Raw genomic sequence first — 25,432 nt, 5'->3', positions numbered from 1 at the left:
CCTGGTCTACAAAGTGAGTCCAGGATAGCCAAGGCTACATAGAGAAACCCTGTCTCGAAAAACCAAAAATAAATAAATAGATAAATAAAACGCATGGATACTTAAAAACAAGCCGACAAAAAGCCAAACTGGTGGACTGGTGAGCTGGTTCAGTGTTTGGTAAAGGCATTTGTTATTAATGCTGACAACCTAAGTTTTATCTCACTGGAACCTACATGGTGGAATGAGAGAACCGACTCCCTGGGCTTGTCCCCTGACCTCCATCCACCTACAGACCATGATCCACACACCTACAGATCAATTAAAAAACAAAAACAAAGCAAAAAGCCCCACCCAACACCTAAAGACAACTTGGGCTAAAGGTGCATGCTAGTGATGGAGTCTTGGCCAGTGTGAGATCCTGGTCTCCATTTTGAGAACACACACTCCCACCCCGCAAACAAAAGGCACAAGAAGCTTATGGGTGTGGCTTTGGCACAGAGGTAAAGGCTGAGGAGAATTGCATCCATTTTCTTTCTCTTCTTTGAGATAGTGTGTCAGAATGTCACCAGGCTTGTCTGACCTCTGGGCTCCTCCTGCTTTAGTTAAACATTAAAAGATACAGGCTGAGGGTGGTGCCACATGGGCACAGTCCCGCATGCTTGGGTGGCTAAGGCAGCATGACCACGTGAGCCAGGGGTTCCAGGCCAGTCTGGGCACTACATCATCCTTAAAAAAAAAAAAGGATACAGTTTGCGCCACAGCTTGACTTAAACAAATATGATTCTTCAAAAACTTAAAGATGCTATGTAGATGGCTCAGAAGGTAAAGTGTGTGATGTACAGGCATGAGATTCTGATTTCAAAGACTCAGAGCACACATCAAAGATCGCTTCTTTTCATTTCATGTGTATGTGTAACTGAAGTTACAGGCAGTTTGCATCTGCCACGTGGGTGCTAGTAATGGAGCCCATATCCTCCCTAAGAGCAGCTGCGGCTAAGCTGAGTCACCTGTCCAGGCCTGGGAAGCCACTGGCACAGAGGCATGGGTCTGTAGCCGTGTGCTCCTGCATGGAGCTGCCCTCCAACCTCCACATTCATGTGTGTGCCGAAAACAGACAATACATGTTATGTGCGCACAAAAAGGACAGAAGGAACCATTTTAGGTTCTCCATCCTCCAGAGACAGGAGCTGGAGCAACGGCCGGGGAGCTGAGAGGATGGCTGCTCTTCCATAGAACCTGCATTTGATTTCCAGCACCCCCATTTCAGAAACTCCAGCCTCTTCTTCTGACCACTGGGGCACTGCACGTGGTACACAAACATAAATGTAGACAAAGCACTCATATACAAAAATAATAAAATAAAAATTAAAAAACTAAAAAACAAAACAAAACAAACAAACAAAAAAACAAAATAAAGAAACAAAACTCTACCAAAGTAAAGCCAAAATCTCTAGTTTGACTTAATTTCTAAAACATTGTCAATAATCTTTTTATTTGAGGTAATATTTATCCTTATAAAATCTGCTTTGTAACAAATATGGATACTGCCTTAAAATAAATGGTCTATATTATATTACAGCTCAAAAAACATAAAACTTATGGGGAGGTAGTAGTGTTCACCTTTAATCCCAGTACTTGGGAGGCAGAGGCAGGTGTACTGCTGTGAGTTCGAGGCCAGCCTGGTCCAAGATAGCCAGGGCTACACAGAGAAACCCTGTCTTGAAAAACCAAAAAGCCAAAACACAATGAGTGTGTTATCTGCTTTCAATGGCTTTTCCATGTAGAGATGTGAAAACTGAACTCTTAGTCTAAATTCCTTGGTAAAAATAACACACCTTTCCTGTCTGCCTATAAAACAACATAGGTATATGTGAGTGCTGTGGTCATGTTTTGAGATACAGTTACCCCACCGTCAGTGTTGGGGAAGAGCTGGTATCTTCTACAAGGTGAACTGAGCAAGGTGAGCACCTGAGACAGGCTGTCTTAGTGCTGTGGCCTTGCTATGCAGCTCGTGCTGATCCAGCCTTTGGGGCCTCCTGCTTCGCCCTCACATCTGGGATTTCAGATGCATTCCACCTCACCTAGCAGCAGGTATCCCTCTTCACTTGGATCCTTGGTGTGTGCATGTGAGACAGGTCTAGGTCAAGGCCAGCTATTTTTTTCTACCACTCTCCACCTTATTTTGTGTGTACATGATACGTGTGTGTGTGTGTGTGTGTGTGTGTGAGAGAGAGAGAGAGAGAGAGGGTGTGTGTGTGTGTGTGCTGGTGCACACACATCACAATGCATGTGTGGAGGTCAGGGAACAACACTGGATGTTGCTCTTCCCCTTCCAGCTTGCTTGAGACAGGGTCTCTTCTTGTTCACTGCTGCAGATGCCAGGCTACCTCCTGGGATATAGAAGGTGCTGCCACGCCTGGTGCTCCATGGGTTCTGCAGAGTCATACTCAGGGCCTCGTGCTTGGCTTTACCCACCTGGCCATCTCCTCAGTTCCCGCACCTCATTTTTTAAAAATTGTATTTATTTATTTATTAAAGAAAGAGACACAAAGAGAAAGAGATAGAATGTGGAGGGCTTGTGAGAGTCAGGCAATTTTTTCCTTTCACCATGCACGGCCCAGGTTGCAAGACTTGGCAACAAGCAAATACAGGGTCTCTTACTGAACCTGAAGTTTGTCATTTTGGCCAAGCTGCTGGCCCCTGAGTTCTATCTGTCTGTGCCACCCCCAGCCCTAGTGCTATAAGCACCTGTTGTAGTTGGCTTTATAAAGGTGCTGAGGTCTGAACATAGGTCCTCAATCTTGTTCAATTAAGGACTTTACCTACTAAGCCATCCAACTCCCTAGACACTGCCTCCCCTTAACTTGGACCTTATAGACGCTCCTTGGAAAAGTACCTTTCCAAGGAAGGAGTCCTTGAAGATACAAATGCATACAGAAGCAGACTGTACCTAACAGACACCTAATAGATCAAGAGAAATGGCCCCAAGATTACACACTTTGTAAGACAAAATTAGGCTTACAAAGTTTTTATTTTCTCCCTTGAGACTTTCTCTGTGAGGTCCTGGCTTTCCTGGAACTCACTACAAAGAGCAGACTGGTTCCAAACTCAAGAGAGATCCTCCTGCCTTTGCCTCCCAAGTGCTGAGATTAAGATGTGCACCACCACTGCCCACCTCAGCTTACAAACTCTGGACAATGAACTTTCTTTCCTTTGCTGCACTTACTTCTCTCAAGAGATTCCAGCATTCACCAAATAATCATTTTCACTTTCCAGCTGCCCTCAGCTTTGTGATGAAATGTTGGGCTGCTGTTGGAGGGGAGTGGGGCTCATGTGGTGGCTAAGGAGGGCTCTGAGAAGAGACCACAGCCTGGCTCGGGAGTGCTTACTTTACAGTGCTGGGATGGGGATGGGCAGTGGTTTGGGCTGGCTTCACAGCACAGGATCCGCAAGTAGGCCAAGACAGACTACCAGGAGGAAGGACAGGCAAGAAGCCCAGGAAACAAGGCTCCTTAAACATGGCACATGTGACTTGGTTGCTGTCCATTAAATGCTAATAATACATCCAACCCTCCCCTTGTTGTAGGGTTGGCAAAATACCTGCAGATACTGCTAAATGCCCCCCAGAAGACAAGCTTATCCTTGTTTGGGGAATAGCAAGTTAAAACCAGTGATATTAGCCAACTGGGAATTGGTGAGATAAACTGGGATATTAGAATACTCTGTAACCATTGAAAACAACGAGGTTAAAAAAATAAATCCAACAAATAAAAAACAAGACAGATTGATTTGTATTGATATAGAAGATATACAGGTAACAGAAAAAACAATGTAAATAACATGATTCCAACATGTGTGCATAAGCGCATTCACCACGGCCAGCCCACTCTCCTTGCTCTGTATACACAGATGCTCCCTGAGAGTGTTCTAAACATGGTGTTAGTGATGGCTGCTTTTAGATGGAAGTCCCAGGACACAAGGGAGGGATGGAGATTTGCTTTTCACCCTGGACCAAATTTTGGAAACTGGTTAGTACAGCTGGCATTTAATAGGTACAGGCCAGAATGTTGTTTAACAGCCTTATCTGGCCCCATGTCAGTAATGCCAAGGTGAAGAACCATTAGTCTATAGCTGAAGTTTTCTATGTTGACTGTGTTAAGGCTATCCCAACAGGTCAATAGGTTATGTGAAGGTGACAGAAACTTCTACAAAGCACCCCCTTGCCTTAAAGTAAAGTGATGGCCTCACCATCTCAAAGAGTACTGTGGCAGTCACTGCCATCCAGTGTAGCTTGATCTCAAAGGCTGCGTTAAGAGAGAAGTTTCCATGGTAGTAGCAGCTGCACCACTCCAGCCGGTCCGTTCGGTTGTTCACGTCGACATCCAGGGTCACAGTCCTCTGCTCTGGGACAGTGGCAGCTGTGTCATCACACAGCAGGGTGTAAGGCGGGGGGGGGGGGGGGGGGGAGGAAGAGTGGGATAATGTAGAAGAACAAACAATAAACACCATAAGGATGAAATTGCACAAGTGCCTGACAGAGGTTTCTATCTCTGGCAATCACTGGCCAATAGTCCAGGGGTCTAGAAAAAACTTGTTCTGCTTGCTGTTAGATAATAGATATTTTAGGCTTTATGAGCTGCCTGTGAACAGCAGTGCTACTGTAACGCAAAAGCCCCATAAACATATAAGAGAATGGGTTTAGCTATGTTCCAATAAAACTTTATAAAAACAGTAGAGGACACTGTTGCTATATTTATAGTCAGACCCTGTCTCAAAAACTAACCACAGCTCTAAAGGAGGCAGAGACAGGAGGATCAGTGAAGTTTGCTGGGTTCCAGCCTACATGAGAAAACACAACCCCCCTGGGAGAGATCCTGCCTCAAAGGACTGAAGAGGCACACTGCAACATAGAGGGACACCCAATGTCCTTTTGTGGTCTGCATGTGTGTGTATACATACACACACACACACACACACACACACACACACACACACACACACACACACACACACACCTAAAGAAAGGGGGAGGTCAGTCATAAAATAAGCTAGACTTAGTCGATTATGCTGCAGTTTGACTCCTTAGTCAACCCACTCCATTCTTTTATGGGGGAGGAATGTTATCTCAGGCAGGATCACAAATCAGAAACTCATCTAGGCTGTGCCCAAGAGCTTGAGAAATCAGTGACCCACAAACAGAAAACGGAAAAAACAGCCCAGACCATAGTGAGGTAGAAGTATTACTTTTCTGGTTTCAGCCCAGGAAGGTATTAGTTCTATACTATTTCCTTGGGAAATGGAGCCTCATAATGAAGCCTATCCTGCCCCAGACATGCACGTCACAGCCTTGACCTCCATGGACAGTAAGCACACTCAGTGCCCAGGTTTTCTATAAACCAGGATCTGTTCTCACATCCCTACTCCTCACAGGTTCTTTATTGAAAGAGTCAGCTTGGCTCTGGCTTCTGCAGGTAGAGGCTATGGGTGGCTCCTGAGTCAACAAATGTAATGTGTTTGTGTTAGAAAGCATTTGCTACAGTACTGAATGACACCCAGCAAACTGACACTCCTCCAATACTGGAACATTTCTAGCCATGTGCATGTGTCTCTGAAAGCCTTGCTTCTCGTGTCTTTTGGTTTAATTCCTTGTCTGCAAACTGACAAGGCAGCCCTACGGACAAACAGGTGCTCTGCAAGGTTTACAGACTCCCTTACTGCGTCTCCTCTGACCACTTTATGTCTCCGCTTCTCTCTGTTCCCATCACGCCTTCCTTCTTTATGACATGAGCCTCACTAACGCTCAAATGAGGCCTCTCTGTGGCCTGGAGAGCACTTGAGGCACGTCTGGTACCCTTACTTGTTCACTCTGATACTAAAATATTCATTAAAGCTAGATTCTGTCTGGGCTTCATGTTCCTGCTTTATGACACACTCAGCAGTCCTTTTCTCAACAGTCCACACGAAAAAACACGCTATGTTCTCTGGGCTTGCACACTATGTACATAGTCCTCCAGGTTAAAAAAAAAAAAAGCCTGAGTCACAAAACCAAAGGCAAGGGATAAACACTAGGGGTGACTTCAAACATCTCTATTATCAGCTCTGTCAAGTGCAGAGTAGCTGAGTCTAGGGGGCACCCAAGGAAATGTACTAGTCAGCCAAGAGGTAATGGCTGTCCCACTGGCACTGTGCGTCCAGGATAAGACTTGACAGTGCAGATGGTTCTAGCAGGCTTTCAGTAGAGACAAAAGTACAGCCAGCTATATGGGACTTGTAAAGAGGAGAGGAGAAACAAGCTCAGCATTCCAGGGGCTGTTCATGCCCCAGAGACCAGGATCCCTAGAGGAGAAAGAACACTGAGACACGTCCTCACAGCTAGAGCTGTCTCACAGTGGAGCAAGTCTCAACAGGTTAAAGGAAAAATTTCAAAAGGAAGCGAGGTTGTCCCATCAGTCCATATTTATCAGGAATGCAACAGTCGCTCCTGAGAAGGCCTGTGCATGAGCGGAAGACCTGTGCATGAGCGGAAGGCCTGTGCTACTGTTTCTTCCAGACTCTCAGGTGCCTCTGTAGCATTCCAACTCAGAGACATTGGATGAGGATGGGGAAGTGGGAGCCACCATAGGCCAAACCAAAGGTCCATGTATCAACACTAGGCTTTTCAAAACATCTTTCTGCTACTACCTCCAAATGAGCATCACAAGTTTTTAAAAAGGCCCAAACAAGCAAGCAAAAAGGTATCCCCAAACAACAGTAAAACAACAAACAAAACCCAGTGAAACCAGAGGCCATAGGGAAACGTAGGTCTTTCCCTTCTGTACGTTATCTTGGGTTTTGTTTTGTTTTCCTGAGGAAAAATTCAAGTGTTGAATTTACACCTTGTTTATTTATTTAGCAAATAAATTAATTGGTTAGTTTCTGAGACAGGCCTCACTGTGCAGCCTGGGCCTTTAGCTTTTAGCCTTTTCCTCCTGGGCTAGCAAGCTTTTATCTTTTTCTTTTTTGCTTTTTCCTCTGGAATGTGAGCTGAGTAGGAAGGTCAGCTGGGTGCTTTCTTTGCCTCTCTGAGCTAGCAGGTTTTCACTCCAACATCTAGATCCTGAGTCATCATTGGTAAAATTGAATAGCTGGGATTTTTATTCCTTATAACAACAGGGATCTGCCTGCCTCTGCCTCCCAAGTGCTGGGATTAAAGGCGTGTGCCATCACTGCCCAGCTGAGACACTGTCTCAAATAAACAAGCAATTTTCATGCAGTTCTAAGTAAGGCCTCCTATATGCTAGCGGGCTAACAGCCACCCTTCCCCAGCCACCTGCTATTCCCAGACTCCAAAGAACTTACCTAATAATGCTGCTGCCTGGCTCCGTCCTCCGAAACTTCGGCTAAAGGAGCTGTGCCTGCTTGCATAAGAGGCCGGCCGGCTGGGCAGCCAGGGCAGGAGGAAGGCAGGGATCTCCGAGTGCACAAGCTCTTCTGCCACAAAAGCCACCTCAAACCATTTGCGCTGGAAGCTGGCAAAGTCATCCCCTCCTGCTGCGTGCCAGGGGGCAGCGGGCTGCTGCATAGCCGCCACTGGGGAAAAGCAGGAGGAAGTAAAGGACCCCTCACCACAGGGCTTATTTTCTGATTGCTACATGCTACAACACAGACAGACAGACCTTGAAAACATTATGCTAAGTGAAAGGAACCAGGTATAAAGATCCACAGATTACAGGACTCCACACATATGACATTGCTAGAAACAAGAGCCTACTGGTGCTTGCACAGGAGTGTTTGGAAAGGGTGGAGTTGGCCAGGGACAGCTAATGAGGAAGGGCTGGTGGCTGCACAATAGAGCGATTTTAAATGTAGGCTACTTTTATATAAGTTTTAATTTAATTTTTAAAATCTTATTAGTTTTGCAATAATTTCAGGACATAAACTATGGTGGGGTTTGTCTCTTCCTTTTCTATTACAGGGTAAAAATGGACACTATCTTGACAAGAGTGCAGTCAAAGGCACCAGCTATACACCACAGTGTATGGACCCAGAGGTGAAAAGTGATTCACAAGGAGGGAGTCACTTCCAGCCAGTCTCCACACAGCCAAACTTCACACACTGTGGAGGCTGGCCTGAGTCCTTGGTGCCGCTAGATATATATGCAAGCCAGATATACTCTTCTACAAAGTGTTCCCCATTGGAGAATTCCTTTTTTCTTTTTCTTTTTCATTAAAATTGGGTGGGGCTACAATATTACTAAGTAGCAGGGTATTTGCCTAATGCGCAATCCCAGAATCAAAATAAACAAGCAAATACACACAGTCAGCCCCCTGATCTAGCTGCACGTCTACAGAGTCAATCACACACATGCAAAGTATTTTGGGGGTCAGGAGAGTATTTACACTGAGTATGACCACTTTTGTTTCCTGAACAAATAGTACAATTCAGCAGTACCTTATCAGTTATTACAACTAATCTGGGGGTGGTTTAAGGACTGTAAGGGAGAGGTTAGAGAGAAGGCTCAGTGGTTAAGAGCACAGCTGCTCTTGCAGAGGGTTCAGTTTCTAGCACCTACATGGTGGCTCACAACTGCCTGTAACTCTAGTTCCAGGGGGATCCAACACCAGCCTTTGGTCTCTGTTGGTACCTGCACACATGAGGTATAGACACACACACACACACACACACACACACAGTGTACAGAGAAAGAAAAATAAATCATTAAAAAATACAAGAGACTATAAACAGGTTATATGTGAAACCATGTGATTTTGTGTACAGGCCTTGAGCTTTTGTGATTTTTTTTTTTTTTAATCTCAGAGGAGATAAATTCCCTGAGCTATTACTCTGACAGCAAAGAATGACTTGGTTTAAGACATGTCTTGGAAAACTTGATAGGACTCGGTACTCTTCTTGGAGAAGTATGTGGGACCTGGAGGCCCAGTAAGTGAAAAGTACATCGGAGCCCACATGTTATCATCAGAACCAACTGCGCTGGCTGGAGGCAGAGTGGGAGTTAAGGCATCAGAATAGAGACCCGTGGAAAGCTCTGAAACAAGTACCTTGGGCTCTTTTAGGTTTATCTTTCACTACCACTGTCATCAGTAAAAGCATACTGTAGCTGAAAACACATTGTAAGGCTAGAGGGATGGTTGTGTGGCTACGAGTGCATGCTGCTCTTGCAGAAGACCCCAGTTTGGTTCCCAGCACCCAAATCAAGTGGCTTACAACTGCCTGTAACTCCAGCCCAGGAAGATCCAACACATCTGGGCTCTGTGGGCACCTGAACTCACACACTTGCATTCACACTCACACCCACATATTCATATTCTCTCTCTCCCCTCTCTCTCTAACTAAATACATCTTTTAAAAAAACCATTTGTTATGCTTAAAATATGTACAAATGCTAAAAGAAGTTAACAGAGTTTCATTCAACTTAGAACAGAAAGCCACACACAGAGCTCAAGATGCACTGACATGAGAGATTAGGAAAAGCACTCGCCCTGGGGCAGCCGCATGGGCTTTGGCTCTGACCTCGATCGGGCTCTTTGTCCACTACTATCTTGTAGAAATAGAAGCCATAGATGAAGGTCCGCCAGGCTTCGCCAGATGCGTGTGTTATGAGCTGCTCTTCCAACATTTTCTAGGAGAGACAACGAAAACCTGAGATTCCTACGGGTAACATCTCGGTCAAGGCAGCTAAGTAACAGGAGAACTGAGCTCACACCTCCGGGCCCCATCAGATACTGAGAAAACGTGAAATGAACCACGTTCCAAGTTATGAAATGTATGTATTTCAACAAACACTTTGAACATACAGAAAGTAGAGAAAAAACTCCAAGATAACCATCTAACTTCAATAAATTTAATATTCTGTTCCTCTTTAGGGAATGTCTCCCAAGATCCCCAAGGAAACCTTAGTTGTGGTGGGCACCCCTGTAATCCCCTGGAGAGGTGGAGGCAGGAGGATGAGGGCTTCAGGTCGTCTTGGCTCACTGATCTATCAGACCTCCCGAGGACTGACCCAGTGCTGCTCCTGCTGCCGCTTTCCCCCTCGCCCGTGCTTCTTAAAACAGAAGGGGGGTGGGGAGGAAGAAAAAGAAAAAGACAAAAAACAACAACAGAAACAGACAGGGAAAAGACAAAAGTTACCAAATTCTTTTTGTGGATTTTAATTTTAATCCTGTGCTCGTGAATTAGAAGAATTAGAAGATCTGTAGATGAAATGGCTTTCATCTACAGATGAATTCAATGAATACAATGATTCCATCACTGAAATCCCCATGAAATTCCAATGCCATTCTTCTCAAGAGCAGGGGGAAACCCCTTACAGTGTATATGGAAGCACAGACAGCCAGTGTAATCTTGAGCAGATGGGATGCCAGAGGGATCACCACCCCTGACTTCAAGTTACACTACAGTGCCTCACAGAGCAGCGCAATACAATACAGGACCAAACTGAACCCATGCACCCCCAACCACCTGCACTTTTGCAAAGATGGCAAAAATGACTCACTGAAGAGAGTGAGCACTGGGAAAACTGTCATCACCACAGTTGTGTGTAGATCAAGAATGGATCAAGAATCTTAATGCAAGACTTGGAACTCTGAAACTCTTAAGAGGAAAAGCCAGGAAAGACACCTAAGATCTAGGCATAGGCGAGGATGCCTGAATAACACCTCAGGAAATAATGCCAACAACTGACAATCAGGATTTTATGAACTACAAATTAAACTAAAAGGCCTCTGTGGAGACAGCCTACAGACGGGAGAAAACCTCTAGTTACACATCTGACAGGGAATTCGTGTCTAAAATCTGAAAAAATGCAAAAAATAAAAACAAATAACCACAAATCAAACAACCCCATCAATAAATGGACTAATGAAGTAAACAAAGAATTCTCAAAGGATGAAATACAAAATGGACAATAAATGTCAAAAATGTTTAGAGAAATATAAATTAAACTTAAATGGAGAAGGGCTGGAGAGATGGCTCAATGTTTATGTCAGAAAAACAAAAACTACATATGGATTCTACCTTATCCCAGGCAGAAGGGCAGCATTATGATTGGGCTGATAAACATCTCTGTAGTCCCAGTGTTTGGGGAGGTGGAAATAGGAGGCAACAGGCTCAAGAGAAGGAAGGATCAGTGGGTAAGAGCCCCTTACAGAGGAGCCATGACAGGTGCTCACAACACCTGTCATTCCAGCTTCACATGATCTGACACCCTTCTCTGGCCTCTGTGGGTACCTACACACATCTGCCTACAGACAAACAGACAGACACACAGACAGAGACACAGACACACACACACACAGAGACACAGACACACACACACACAGACAGAGACACAGACACACAGACACACACACACACACTAAAAATTGGTAAAATACAACAAGAAACAGCCAGGTGGTGGTGGCACACGCCTTTAATCCCAGCACTCAGGAGGCAGAGGCAGGTGGATCGCTGTGAGTTTGAGGCCAGCCTGGTCTACAAAGAGAGTTCAAGGACAGGCAAGGCTACACAGAGAAATCTTGTCTCGAAAAACAAAACAAAACAAAAACAAACAAACAAAAAGTTACAAACGCTGGCAAAAAGTGGATCCTATACACTGCTGGTGAGAATGTAACCTGCTCCAACCTCTGTGGAAATCAGTATGGAGGGTTCTGAAAATACATCCACCATATGACCCAGCTATACCATTCCCAGGTATTTAACCAGGGACTCCAAGTCAGCATATCAGAGATGCCCGCACAGCACTGACTACTGCAGCACCACTCCCAGAAGCCGAGTTACAGTACCAACCGAAGTGTCCATCAACAGAGAAGAACTGTGGTATGCATACAAAATGGAATTGTTTTTCATCCATTAAAAAACAAAGTAAGAGCCAAGCATAGTGGCGCACGCCTTTAATCCCAGTAGTTCTGGGAGGCAGAGGCAGGCAGATCTCTGTGAATTCAAGGCCAGCCTGATCTATAAATAGAGCCCAGGCCAATCAAGGCTACCATCTCAAAACAAACAAACTATATATACATATATATATATATATATAGAAAGAGAGTTATATTGACATAGCTGGAGAAAATCACATTAAGTAAATTAAGTCAGCCACAAAAAGAAATACTTTGCATTTTCTCTTTTTTGAGGCTTCTAGATTTTATATACTATATAAAATCATGCGTATATGTGTGACATGAAAATAGACAGCATCTAGGAAAACAAAGTTGACTAGTACGAGAGGTAAGTGGGGAGAGGGGAGAGGACTAGCATGGGTGGAGCTATGCTTAACGCACATTAAATGCTTGTATGAAATGTCTTTTTTTTTTTGGCTTTTTTGAGACAATGTTTCTGTGTAGTCTTTGCTGTCTTGAAAATGTCTTATTGTGACCTAGTACTGTGTACAATGAGTATATACCAATGAATATTTTAAAAAAGAAATGTGAAAGAAAAAGAGAGAGAACTCATTTGCACTGACCACACACATAGGATTCTTCTATTACCGTTCCCTAAGCAATACATTTATATTTTATTTGGTTTAAATAATCTAGAAATAGTATATAGTATATGAGAGAGTCTAGGTGGCCTATTATAAATGTAAGGGACTTGAGCATTTGTAGTTTTTGATACATATGGGAAACTTGGAACCTACCCTCAGATATCAAGGGATAACTGAACTGTTTTTCCTATACTTGCATTCCTAATTTATAAATTGGGCATAGTAAGATACTAATGATAATTAATAATATAATGGAGCAATACTATACACCACATATAATAAACTTGACTTAAAACATTATTTCTGTAATGTTCCAGTTAATATTTTTGAGTCAGCTTACACAGGTAACTGAAAATTTAGGGTATTAAATTGAGATAAGGGAGCATTATAATATTGACTTCAATTTCTTTTATTTAAAAAAAAAAAAAAAAATTCACCTGGCATAAAATGCCTTTAATTTCAGGACTCAGGAGACAGATGCAGGCAGATCTCTATGAGTTCCAGGCTAGGGTGGTCTACACAGTGAGTTCCTGGATGGCTAGGGCTAGAGAAAGACTCTATCTGAAAAAACAAAATAGAAAACAAAGTGGGGTCTGGAGAGATGGCTCAATGGTTAAGAGCACAGGCTTCTCTTCCAGAGGACCAGGGTTTAATTTCTAGTAGCCATGTGGTGACTAACAACTCTTTAGAACTACAGTTCTTGGGAATCAGGTGTCATCTTCTGACCTCCTCTGGCATCAGGCTTGCATTTCTGCATAGAGACACAGGCAAACAAAATACTCAAATACATAAAAATTAAAGTGGGCCTGGAGAGTTGGCTCAGTGCCTTCCCGGGGAACCTGGTTCAGTTCTCAGCACCCACGTGGTGGCTCACCACCACCCTTAACTTCAGTTTGAGGGGATCTAATGCCCTCTTACGACCTCCGCTGGCAATACACACAGATGACTGGCGCACACACACACACACAAAATACTAAACACACTCACACAACAACAAAACTATGAATTCTTTCGAGTCACATTCTTCTTTTCTCCCCCAGAAACAGACAACTAAGAAATGTGGTAGCTTGGATGAGGATGGCCTCCGTGGCTCACATGTTTGGCTACCTGGTCCCCAGTTAGTAGAAGTACTTGGGAAGCATTAGGAGGTGTGGTCTGTGGAGGAAGTGTGTTATGGGGGCAGGCTTTGAGGTTCCGAAAGACTCATTCCCAATACACTCTCTGCCCCCTACTTTGTTTGAGATGAGAGCTCTCAGCTGTTCCTGCCACCACACCCTCTCTTAACCATCATAGACTTTAACCTAACTATAAGGCCAATCAGTCACTTCTTTTCTTAAGTTGTCTTCATCATAGCAATAAAAAAGTAACTAACATTCTCAAGATGATTTTAAAAACATTAAATTTTTTTGTTTTACTTGTTTTAAAGATTTGCTTATATATTATGAATTGGATCCTCTGGAGCTGGAGTTACAGTGGTTGCAAGTCACCTTATGTGGGTGCTGGGAACCAAATTCTGGTCCTCAGGAAAAGCAATAAGCGCTCTTAACCAATGAGCCATCTCCTTTCAGCCACAGGATTTGCTTGTTTCTTTTATGTTGTATGTACATGTTTATGTCTGAATGTATGTCTCAAGCAAAGTTTTAAAAGTTTTATGTAGGTATACATTGACATAAGAATTAGGTATTTTATAGTTTTAAAATTTTAAATAAAAGGTATAATGTTTGTATTATTTTATCAACTTGCTTATATTGATACCATGCTTCTGACATTTATCCACATTGGTACATGTACCTCTGACTCATGTCATTTAAATTGACATAATAGCATTTCATTTTATCAGTAAGAAAGCAATATTCTAAAGGAGACAGGAGTTTTAACCAGAGAAAAGCTAGGCAAGACCTCCAAAGAGGGAAACAGCAATCATATTATTATTCAAATTAGTAAATTTACCATGCAGTGATGACAGGATAGCTGGTCAACAACTACCCTGCTTTCTACTGCAGACCTCAGTATGGGTAGAACAGTGTGAACCAGCTTAGTCGACCTGACCGTATTCATTCTTTGTTTAGTTCACCGAACAGCGAGTTGAGCTTGGCAGTAATCTAAGTGCCTACTATGTGCCAAGCAACATGCAAGTCTTGGAAATGAGCACTAAGAGGTGGCCCCATCCATGAACAAGACACATGAGATGAAGTGACTCCTCAGCCTGGTGCCTTTGTACTACTATGTGAAGAAGCCGTTGATGCAGACCCTGGAATTCAACCTTAGGACTTGGATATAGAGGCATTGTCAGGGTACATGTGGGCTTGGGGATGGGGAGCCTTCCCTGAAGAATCTTCCACAGATATTTATCTGAGGGACAAGAACATAGAGACTCTGTCCAAAATATTCCAGTTCAGACAAATCCTGGTAGACTTAAAAGTCAAAGTGCATACGTACGTGTACACACACACACACACACACACACACACACACACACACACACACACACACTATGCCTGTTTATGTATTTCTAAGGCAGGGTCTTGAGATATATAGACTTGGTCACCTCTATGACAAGCTTCAGTCTCTTGCTAGGCCTAAGTTCACATTCCTCAGGAGAGAGAAGAACCTCATAAAAAGGGGCAACCAACTAGAGACAGCCAAGTCCCTTTCTGCCCTGAAAAGAGGTCTGCAAACTCCCCTCAGGATCGCCACCATTTTGTATGAGTGAAGGACCCCAGCATGCTGGAATTCTCTTCAGAATAAATGTTCTTTGTTGTTTGCATCCTACTTTAGCCTGGGGGGTTTTCTTCAGTGAGCTCTCGATCCTAACAGTCTCACTATGTAGAATAGGGTGGCTTCTAACTTATGATCCTCCTGCCTCCACTTCCTCAGTGCTATTGGGGGCTTGTACTTCAGCCCTAAGGTCTTCAAAGTGCTTCTCCAAGGAAGACCTGTCCTTTCATTAACTCCAGACGGGCCTCGAGCCTGTTAGGGACAGAGCCTCAAGCCCACTTGCAAATCTCCTTACTGGAATGGAATGGGTAGCTACTTCTGCCACAGACCTTGCCGTCTCACCTGCATGATGTCGACGGCCATGGCCTGCGTCTGGACCCCCTCCACGTTGTTCACCAGCCAGTGCACCACCTCGGCGCTGATGAAGCAGCACGGAGAAAGGCCCTTCTGTTCAGAGAGCAGCTGGACCCCTGTCCTGGGCTCCAGAGAGTGCCCAGCAGCAATAAGGGAAAAGAAAAGATGGGAGATAAGGGTTCCCCACAAGAGCATGCGGTGTCGGAAGGGAGGGGGTCTACAGACAATTCCTAGGCTGAGAGAAAGCCCCATAACAGGATAAAAGAACTGAGTGGAGAAAGGACATTTAGAGAAAACGTTACCTGTCAATATTACACTAGGTACTTCACATAACAATTTAATCATTGCATTAACCATGTGTGTAAACACTCACAGTAAGGACTGGCAAGTTGCTCGCCTGCCACCAAACCTCACAACTTAAGTTCAATTTCTGGTAGCCATATAGGCGCGTGAGGATCAACTCATGCAAGTTGTCCACTGGCTTCTATACATAACTGTAGCCTACTAGCACCCATACATGTGCAGGCCCTCTAACTCCCCACAAATAAATAAATAAAATGTAACTAAAAGAAATCTCGTTGTACCTGGGCGTAACGGCACATACCTTTAACCCTAGCACTTACTCAGGAAGCACAGGCAGGCAGATCTCTGTGAGTTTGAGGCTAGCCTAGTCTACAGAGTCAGATAAACCCTGTCTCAAAACAAAACAACAAACAAACAAACTCAAAACCCCTCACTGCATAAATGAGGGACAGAGAGAGGCTCGGAGAGGTCGGGTGACTTGCCCATGTCTCACAGGTGGTGAGTGGCAGAGTCAGGTATAAATCTACCCACCCAGCCCGCTATGGCAGCCTTCCTCAGGTACCTTCTGCCTGGCTTCATACATGTGCCCAGTCACTTACGAGGGATGCTTCATGGCCTCCAGAATCTCCATCAGGGTAGAGGACGATGTCAGAGAGCTGGCTACGTGCTGCTGAGAGCTGAAACACAGTAAACAAAGCGACATGGCACACACGGCAGGGGTAGGTTTTTGTTTCAGTGCTGTGGACTGAACCAAAGACCTTACACGTTTTAAAAAGGCAAAAAGAGCTGGGCGTGGTGGCACACCCCTTTAATCCCAGCACTCAGGAGGCAGAGACAGGTGGATCATTGTGAGTTCGAGGCCAGCCTGGTCTACAGAGTGAGTCCAGGACAGCCAAGGCTACACAGAGAAACCCTGTCTCAGAAAAAAAAAAAAAGACAAAAAGATTTTGCAACTAAAGACATAAAAACATTCACTCCAGGTGTGGTGGTGCACACCTATAATACTAACACTCTGGGAGGCAGAGGCAGGGGGACCTGAGTGAGTTGGAGACCAGCCTGGTCTATAAAGCAAGTTCACAACCGCCAAGGCTACACAGAGAAACGGTGTCTCGAAAAACCAAAAACCAAAACCAAACAAGCAAACCCCACTTTCCTCTTTGATTACTTTTTGTTATGCGCTTGCCCGTGGAGGTCAGAGGCTTTGGACCCGCTGAAGCAGGAGTTACATGCAGCTGTGAGCCACCTAATGTGGGTGCTGGGACCGAGCTCACGTCTGCTGAAGAGCACGGCATCTCCTAAGGCCCCAGATATGTCTCTACCTCCATTGATAATTATATTTTCTAGAAGACTTAGGCTGCTCTGAGTGTGTGCTTGATGGCCTCTCACATGCTACTTACTGAACCCAGACCAATTAGAGGGTGCTGTGTGATAATTTTAGGAGAGTTCACAGGAAGGAACCCTGAATTATTACTAAGGAGCTGAGAGACCTTAGATTTTGTTGATCTTTTGTTTTTTTTAATCTGAAGACGGGAACGTGCAATTCATGTCTTTCAGGGTAGTGTGGGGCTAACGTGTAAAACAAGGTACAAGACTGATGATGTGCTACCTAAGACAGCCGCCAGCACTAAGCCAGCCAGATTAGCTCAGTGAACCGGTGAAGGCCCAGGAGTTGGGAAGCATCAGAATCCAGATCTGCATTCAAGTGAGTCACATTCCAAGTCCTCATCTTTCTACCGTCTGCTGCCAAATTCTGCCTTGAAGGTGGGACGGGGCTTAAAACACACTCAAAGCAGCTGCGGCGGCACACTCCTGTAGTGCCAGCACCCTGGAGGTTGAGTGGGGAGGGTCGTGAGTGTGACATCAACTTAGGCTACTTGCAAAGACCTGTTACAGAGATGGGGATGGGGAGATCTGGGAGGAAAAAAGAGATTAGTACTCAGCAGGTGAGTAGCCCCACCATTTCAAACTAGTTAGCTCTGGGTCTCCATCAGGAACCCCTCAAACCTTCCCCTTTCTTCTAGTCATTCTTCTGAGAAACTGTTTGTGGGGTGGGGCAAGGGTTCAGGGCTCAACGCAGCATTTTGGAATCTCAAGCCCTAGGCTAATCCCCAGCACCACAATCACAACCTAGACTCAGAATCCTAGGGCTGGTTGAAAGCCTTTGAAGAGAGCGTCCGTCTGATCCTGAGTCTGAGCTCAAGTGTGTAGTCAAGAGACGACCTTCTACTCACAAACACCTTCACAGGCAGAGACCTCATCTTTTCCAAATGCAGCTGTATCTGTTGCTGCAAAGATCCTGGTGATGAAATGGGATGTACACGCTGTAATTTTTAGTCATGGGTCCTGCTTCTGCCTACCACATCATTTTTGGTCTTCTCATCTTGTGGTGGTTTGAAAAAAAAATCAGCCCCATAGGCTCATGAGCAGTGGCACTATTACGCAGTGTGACCTTGTTGGAGGAAGTGTGTCACTGGGGGTAGGCTCTGAGGTCTCAGAAGCTCAAGCCAGGCCTAATGGTTCACTGTCTCTTTCTGCTGCCTGTGGATCCAGCTGGACACAGAGCTCTCAGCTCCTTCTCCAGCACCATCTGTCTACCTACTGCCATGGTTCCTGCCATGATAGTGGCCTAAACCTCTGAGCTGTAAGGCAGTCCAAGTGTTGTCCTTTATGAGAGTTGCAGTGGTCCTGTGTCTCTTCACAGCAATAGAAACCCTAACAAGACACGCTTCCAGCCTAACGCAGCGCCTCTTTCTCCCAAAAGCAGAAAAACCCTGCCCCTCTACCCTCTTGAGCAACAAGGAAGCACACGGATGTGCGCTCCTCCAGCACACCGTGCAGCCCCTCCAACCTCCTCCGTGGCTGGAACCAAAACCCAGCCAGGTCTGTCGAGGAAGGGGGCTTGAGACAAGTGAGAGGAGGAAAGGTAGGCCTGACCAAGCATCACCACTGCTAGACAAAATGAACACACAATGGTGGATGCAGTAGAGGCAAAATCAAAGCAGAGTTTATGACACAAGGAAATGCAGTGATTGCCAACAGGGATCAGCTAGCAAGTATCCAAGAGGACTGGCTGCTCTCAGGGAAAGGAGGCAAAAGTCAGTTTTCACAGATCATAGGGGCAAGATCTGCCCAGTCAGTATAGTGACACAGAAAGAAGAGGGTAAGCAGAACAGCCGTAAAACAAACGTAGCTAAGAAAGAAAGAAGTTTCCCAAAACTGATGTTACAATGGCCTCAAACCTGGGGGACATCACCCCATAAACATGTACAGTTATCATGTGGGTGTTTTTGTTTTGAGACAATTCTCCTATTCCAGGCTGACCTCAAATGCACTGTGTGGCCAAGAGTGGCCTTGAACTGCTGTGCCTCCTGCTTTTATTTGAGAAGTGCAGGGATCACGGGTGTGCACTCCCATGCCTAGCTTAGGAAACCACGAGGGCTGGAACTCAGGTTCATGTGTGCTGAGCAAGCACTCTACCAAATGAGCTATATCCTTAGACCCTAACTGAAAAAAAATAGTGGGGGTGGGGAGTGTTTTGAGACAGGGTTTCTCTGTGTAGCTCCAGCTGTCCTGAAACTCACACTGAAGACCAAGCTGACTTTTGAACTCAGATCCACCTACCTCTGCCTCCTGAGTGCTGAGATTAAAGGTGTGCACCACCATGCCTTGATCCTGATTAAAATTTTTTAAAATACCTTCACCTTTTAAAAATATCAAAGTGTGTATGTGTGTATATGTGAATGGCCTATGTGGGTACACAAGCCAAACTCCCCACACCACCCCCGGTGGGTAGAGGTCAGCGGAACAACTCTGTGGAGTTGGTTCTTTTCGTCTCACTTTGCTTATATTTGACCTCCCAAGATGGCCTGCATGGCCATCTTATCAACCCTACCACAAGAAGCTCAGACACAGCTAAGCATTGTGGCATATACCTTTAGTCCCAGCAGCACTCAGGAGGCAGAGACAGGTGGATCTTTGTGAGTTTGAGGCCAGCCTGATCTGCATAGTAAGTGCCAGAACAACCAAACTACATAATAGAGAGGCCTTGCCTTAAAAACAAACAAGCAAGCTGGGACACTTACTTAGAAAATGAGGCATAGGCAGTAGCCTCTCCCCTGGATTCTTAGGAACAGGAAAATCCTTGTTTACCCACATCATGTGACTCATCTACTGCCAGTGCATTTCCTTGCTGACTACACACCCATCTTGTACAAGGCACCATGCCACGGGCACCATCATGACTAGGACTGACATGATGTCTGATACCTTCTACATCTCTGAGAGAACACAGATCCTCCACCCTGCCACTCAGCTCTGAGGACTGATTCTTCCAGGATCCCACATATGGTTTGTAGCAGTTAGAACATGGCCCAGAGTTTTGGACTCCCAATTGCTATGCCTTTGGTTAAACTTTTCCCACCCATCAGAAGCATCAGTTTGGTTATGTTGAGGCTCACCTGCAGTCACCGGAGTTTGCAGAGGGAAAGGCCTGTTCCCCTATGCTCTGGGAGTTCCCAAAAGTCTGACTGCTGCCCCTATCCATGGACTGGCATGTGCTGACCCCTAAACTGGTGCCATCCAACACCATAGCAGCTGTTTGGTCCACAGATGCCTGCAGAAGGGTGAAAAGTTAGTACATGGATCCAAAATAACCAGAAGTAACAACAGTGCATAAACTCTGATGGTTTATTAAGTCAACAAGCATCTTACACATACTCATGCCGCCACAGTAAAGCTACTTACTCACAGGGCGTTTTCCATTCCTCTCATTCTCAGTCCCCATTGGTCCCTGCTGGAAAAGCCAAGTCTAGAGACCCCACGCAGTCCTGGGTACACTGCTTTGTCAGAGAGATTACAGACTCACACCTCTAAACCAAGGCACAGAGCCAGTTGATCACAGTAACACTCGAGCCACAGCGATCACCTTGGTACCAGACTCAAACCATAAGATGGGCACTGAAGGAAACTCCCCATAAGAAGGTCACAGAAGGCAAAGTAGTGCACACCTGTAATCTCAGCATCTGGATGCAGGAGGATCTCTGTGAGTTTGAGGCCAGCCTGGTCTACCCAGAGAGTTCCAGGCCAGCCACAGCTACATAGTGAGACCTTGTCTCAAAAAAGAAAGAAAGAACACAGAAGTCAAAATCATCCCTTAGGGGACTGAGAGGAGGAAAGACAAATGGGTTGTCATCCCAAGAGGCACCTTCTGTCTACCAGGACACTCTTTCCATCCCAATCCCCTGGCCTGTATCTGTCAGTGGTGTTGGTGATACACTCAACTTTCTGACAGTCCAGGTTCAAACCTCAGAGGCATCTGTAAGTTTTCCTCTAGACCTGTGCCCCATACCTTTGCCCACACTAAAAGAGGCCATACAGCCAGGTTAAACTTCCTCCTTCCTTATAACGTCATGTCCAACAGGCACCTAGAACTCCTCTTCATGCAAATAAGGCAATTCCAGCACCTTGGCCTAGGCCTATGATGTACATGCACCCTGAAAGCCTCTACCCACTCCCCAAAGGTTTAAGTAGCCTTTGTTCCCCCCAAGTAAACGAGCTGTCTCACCGAAGCCTGCTCCTCTGGGTCTGTTCTTGCGCTGCTCACCAATATCTGAGGTCTCCACACCCGGCTTTTCCCACCTTGCTTTCCCTCTCTGGACCCACTGGTTGTGGTCACAGGCCAACCACACCATAAAGAGCAGGAAAGCAGAGCCAGGGACAAAAAAATTTGTCTGATTTATGATCTCAACACAACAGCAGCCATTCACCAAGTGTTTGTATAGTGCTTTGAGTTGTGTTGTCCTATGGTTCCTTATCTCACTGGCTAAAAACCCACCTCAACAGGTCTTCAAATACTGTGATTCCCAACCTTCCTAACGCTGGGACCCTTTAACACACATCTATGTGTTGTGGTAACCTCCAACCATAGGATTATTTTGTTGTTACTTCATAAGTGCAATTTTGCTACTGTTATAAATTGTAATGTAAATATCTGATATGTAGGATATCTGATAAGCAACCCCTACAAAAGGGTTGTTCAACTCCCAAAGAGGTCATGACCCACAGGTTATCTTAATGTTTCCTGGCTACAACCGCACCCAAGTGGCAGACTTCACTAAGCCTGCTAAAGAAACTGCTCAGAAAAGTAGTCTATGAATCTCATTTGCTATAAAGGTCCTAAAGTACAGGATATGCCCCATTTACCTAAAATTCCTGCAGTATCCACTAAAAGTTACATCCCAGACCAAATGTTTACAAAGAATAACTAAATCTTTCAGAGCACTCTAAAAAATTTTTAATAATAATAAAGCCTTTACCTTATAGGGTTTTGGGTGGGGGGTTGTTTGTTTGTTTGTTTGAAACAGGGTTTCTCTGTGTAATAGCCCTGGCTGTCCTGCTTATTCTGTAGACCAGGCTGGCTTCAAATTAATAGAGATCCACCTACCTGCCTCTGAGTGCTGGGATTAAAAGTGTGCACCACCATGCCCAGGAAATTTAGAGCTGCTGAATACATCCTCTAGACAGAGCCTTCTACTGCCAGGTGTTTTGTTAGATGATGTAAACATTGTTATTTCTAAAACAGAGCTTGTTATCTCAGCACTACTGCCACTTGAGATCAAACGTATCTTTGTCGCAGGGTGGCCTGCGCACTGTAAGATACTGAGCAGCAGTCCCAGTCACCATGCTAGATGCCAGTAATACTAGCCACAGGTGTGTCACATGTTAGATGCCAACAATACTACCCACAGACATGTCAAAATGTGTCTAGATACTACCAAGCATCTCATGAGATTAAAAAAAAACTGCTCAAGCCGGGCATGGTAGCACAGGTCTTTAATCCCAGCACTCGGGAGGCAGTGGCAGATGGATCCCTGAGAGTTCAAGGCCAGCCTGGTCTACAAAGTGAGTCCTGGATAGCCAGGGCTACACAGAGAAACCCTGTCTCAAAACACCAAAAACAAACAAACAAACCTGCTCTGGCTCTAAAAGAACCACTGAGCTTTTCTACAGGAAGGTTCAATGATTTAAAACACAAAACAAAATTAACACACACACACACACAGAGCCAATCACATCGGCTTCAATGGGCACCATCAACACCCAGAAGTACAGCAAGAGGCAGTTTGCAATAACCAATCACCATCTATCTATCCGTGCACAACCACTAAGGCTGCGAAGCGGTGGTGCTCGCCTTTAGTCCCAGCTCTTAGAAGGCAGAAGCAGGTGGACTTCCATGAGTTCAAGGCCAGCCAGGGCAATAGAGTGAAACCCTATTCAACTCCTCCCCACAAAAAAAGACCATGGTGTGAAGTTGTGAGGGAGATGTAGGCTGAAGGGGAGAACATTCGTGATCTAAATACTCTTGTATTCATATGTGAAATCACCAAAGAATAATAAACAAATATGCATTAAATTGACTTAATGCAGCTTCAGTATACAAGTCACCTTGTGGTGTAAAGACACCTTACCTCCAAGAAATAAAATCCCACAGACAATCAAGTCTCTTAAAATAAATGTTACAGTATTTGTGTATAACATATGCAAATCATCCTGTCGATGTTGGCATGCTCAGTCTTCTAACATTGCAACACAACAATGCCATCTACAAAGTCACACTCCAGCAATCACACAGTCCAGTTATAAAACAAAAGACAGAATTTTTAAAATTCTGCTAATGTTTGAAATTCATGATTTTGTGTTAGGATGCATTCGTAGCTATCCATAGCACATGTAGACCACAGACTGCAGGTTGGACCCACTTGCATAAATTTAAATAATCTCTAGGTGACTTATAATACCTAGTGCATAGAACAGCTGTGAGAACAACTGTTACACTACACTGTGGAGAGAATAAGCTACAGGAAAAAGGTCTGTATATATTCAGAATAGACATAATTTATTTCTCGCCAATATATTTGATCAATAGTTGATTGATTATGGATGGATGTAGAGGATAATTATACTAATTCTAATCATGGCCGGTATTGATTGTATACTGAAAACCTACCCAGCATGATGCTGTTCACTTACACCTGCAAGATTAGAAGTATGTGAATTTCTAAACATATAGGTATTTCCTATTGTTTTTAATGACTGACAAAAACCTTACTTGCACTATGATCAGAAATGTGCTTGTTATAATGTCATTCCCTTATAAATTGTTAAAAACATTTATTATTTCTAATGCTCAAAATGACCCCATCTTAAATTACTATTACAATAAAAAAAAAATTAGGTTCTAAAGCATAGTTAGTACTAAAGCACCTTGGTATAGCACCAAAGCCAAGATTTGAAAGCAGCCCTCTTACTCCACTGTATGTTACAAAATTAATGTCAACTGTTTTTGTATATTTTATAATAATTAAAATAAAAAGAATAAAGGTGAGCTGGGTGTGGTGCTGCACACCTTTAATCCTAGCAATCAGGAGGCAGAGGCAGGTGGATCATGTGAGTTAGAGGCCAGCCTGGTCTACAAGGGTAAGTCTAGGACAGCCAAGGCTACAGAGAGAAACCCTGTCTCGGAAAAACCAAAACAAAAACCAAACCAAAAACCAAACCAAAAACAAAAAACCCAAAGGTGTGCAATTTAATTTTGCATAAATACAAAAAGATGGCTTAGTACCTTCAGTAAGAATTGGATTTTTAACTTATCCATCTTTATTGTTGTTGCTTGATTTTTTAAAAAAGATTTATTTATTTGCTTTATGTATATGAGTGCTTTATCTGCATATACACCTGCATGCCAGAAGAGGGCATCAGATCCCAGTATAGATGGTTGTGAGCCACCATGTGGTTGCTGGGAATTGAACTCAGAATGTCTAGAAGAGCAGTCAGTGCTCTTAACTACTGAGCCATCTCTCTAGCCCTGATTTTTGAGACAGAGTCTCTCTCTATAACTCTGGCTGCTCTGGAACTTGCTCTGTAGACCAGACAGGAGATGCATCTGCCTCTGCCTTGAGTGCTGGATTAAAAGTATGAGCCACCACACCTGGCTTTACTTACACACACTATTACAACACCAGGAGAGACAAACATCACTCATTCAAATGGACACAATGAATCACTCATTCCTCTCTGGAACTGACCCCTACTTACTATTGTCAGTTGTAGGAACTTAGTTTTACAGGTAAATTCCACTACACAAAATAGACTATAGATCTCTATTTCACTTCTTCTGACTTTGCTTATGCTAAATTCTAAATCTAAAACACCAATAAAGAGTCTTTTATTTGAAAGTAAAAGACCTTGGGGCTCGAGAGATGGCTCATGGGTAAGAGCACTTTGCTCTCCTCCCAAAGGATCGAGGTTCTCTCCCCGTCACCCACATGGCAGCTCACAACTGCCTGTAACTCCAGTTCTAGAGGATCCAATGCTTCCTCACTAGGCATGAATATGGTACACAGACCTACACATGGGCATAACACCCACAAACGTAAACTATAATTAAAAATTAAAAAGAAAAGAAAGTACTGGCTGGAGATTTGGCTCAGTAATTAAGAGCTTTCGCTGCTCTTAGAGAGGATCCAAGTTCAATTCCCAGCATCCACATGGTGGCTCACAACCATCTATTATTTCAGTCCAGGGGATACAATACCCTCTTCC

General features: G+C 44.4%; 1 protein-coding gene across 15 annotated transcripts in view; it reads right to left on the bottom strand.

The window, feature by feature from the left end:
• Positions 1-25,432, bottom strand: part of Depdc5 (DEP domain containing 5, GATOR1 subcomplex subunit) — a 118,176-nt gene that overhangs the window by 8,671 nt on the left and 84,073 nt on the right. For 14 of the 15 annotated variants that reach the window (XM_051165226.1, XM_051165227.1, XM_051165229.1 and 11 more), the window contains 6 exons: positions 20,290-20,444; positions 16,432-16,509; positions 15,518-15,650; positions 9,493-9,601; positions 7,321-7,551; positions 4,231-4,400 (listed from right to left, as the gene is read on the bottom strand). In XM_051165226.1, coding sequence (XP_051021183.1) covers positions 4,231-4,400; positions 7,321-7,551; positions 9,493-9,601; positions 15,518-15,650; positions 16,432-16,509; positions 20,290-20,444 — 876 coding nt within the window. Of the gene's footprint in view, positions 1-4,230; positions 4,401-7,320; positions 7,552-9,492; positions 9,602-15,517; positions 15,651-16,431; positions 16,510-20,289; positions 20,445-25,432 lie in introns of those variants that run through there. The other variant, XM_051165233.1, reaches the window with a different exon arrangement.

This window comes from Acomys russatus, chromosome 22, assembly GCF_903995435.1.
Source record: "Acomys russatus chromosome 22, mAcoRus1.1, whole genome shotgun sequence".
NCBI classification, from domain to species: domain Eukaryota; kingdom Metazoa; phylum Chordata; class Mammalia; order Rodentia; family Muridae; genus Acomys; species Acomys russatus.
Note: the sequence above shows the minus strand (reverse complement) of the source record. Positions and strands in the feature narration are given on the sequence as shown.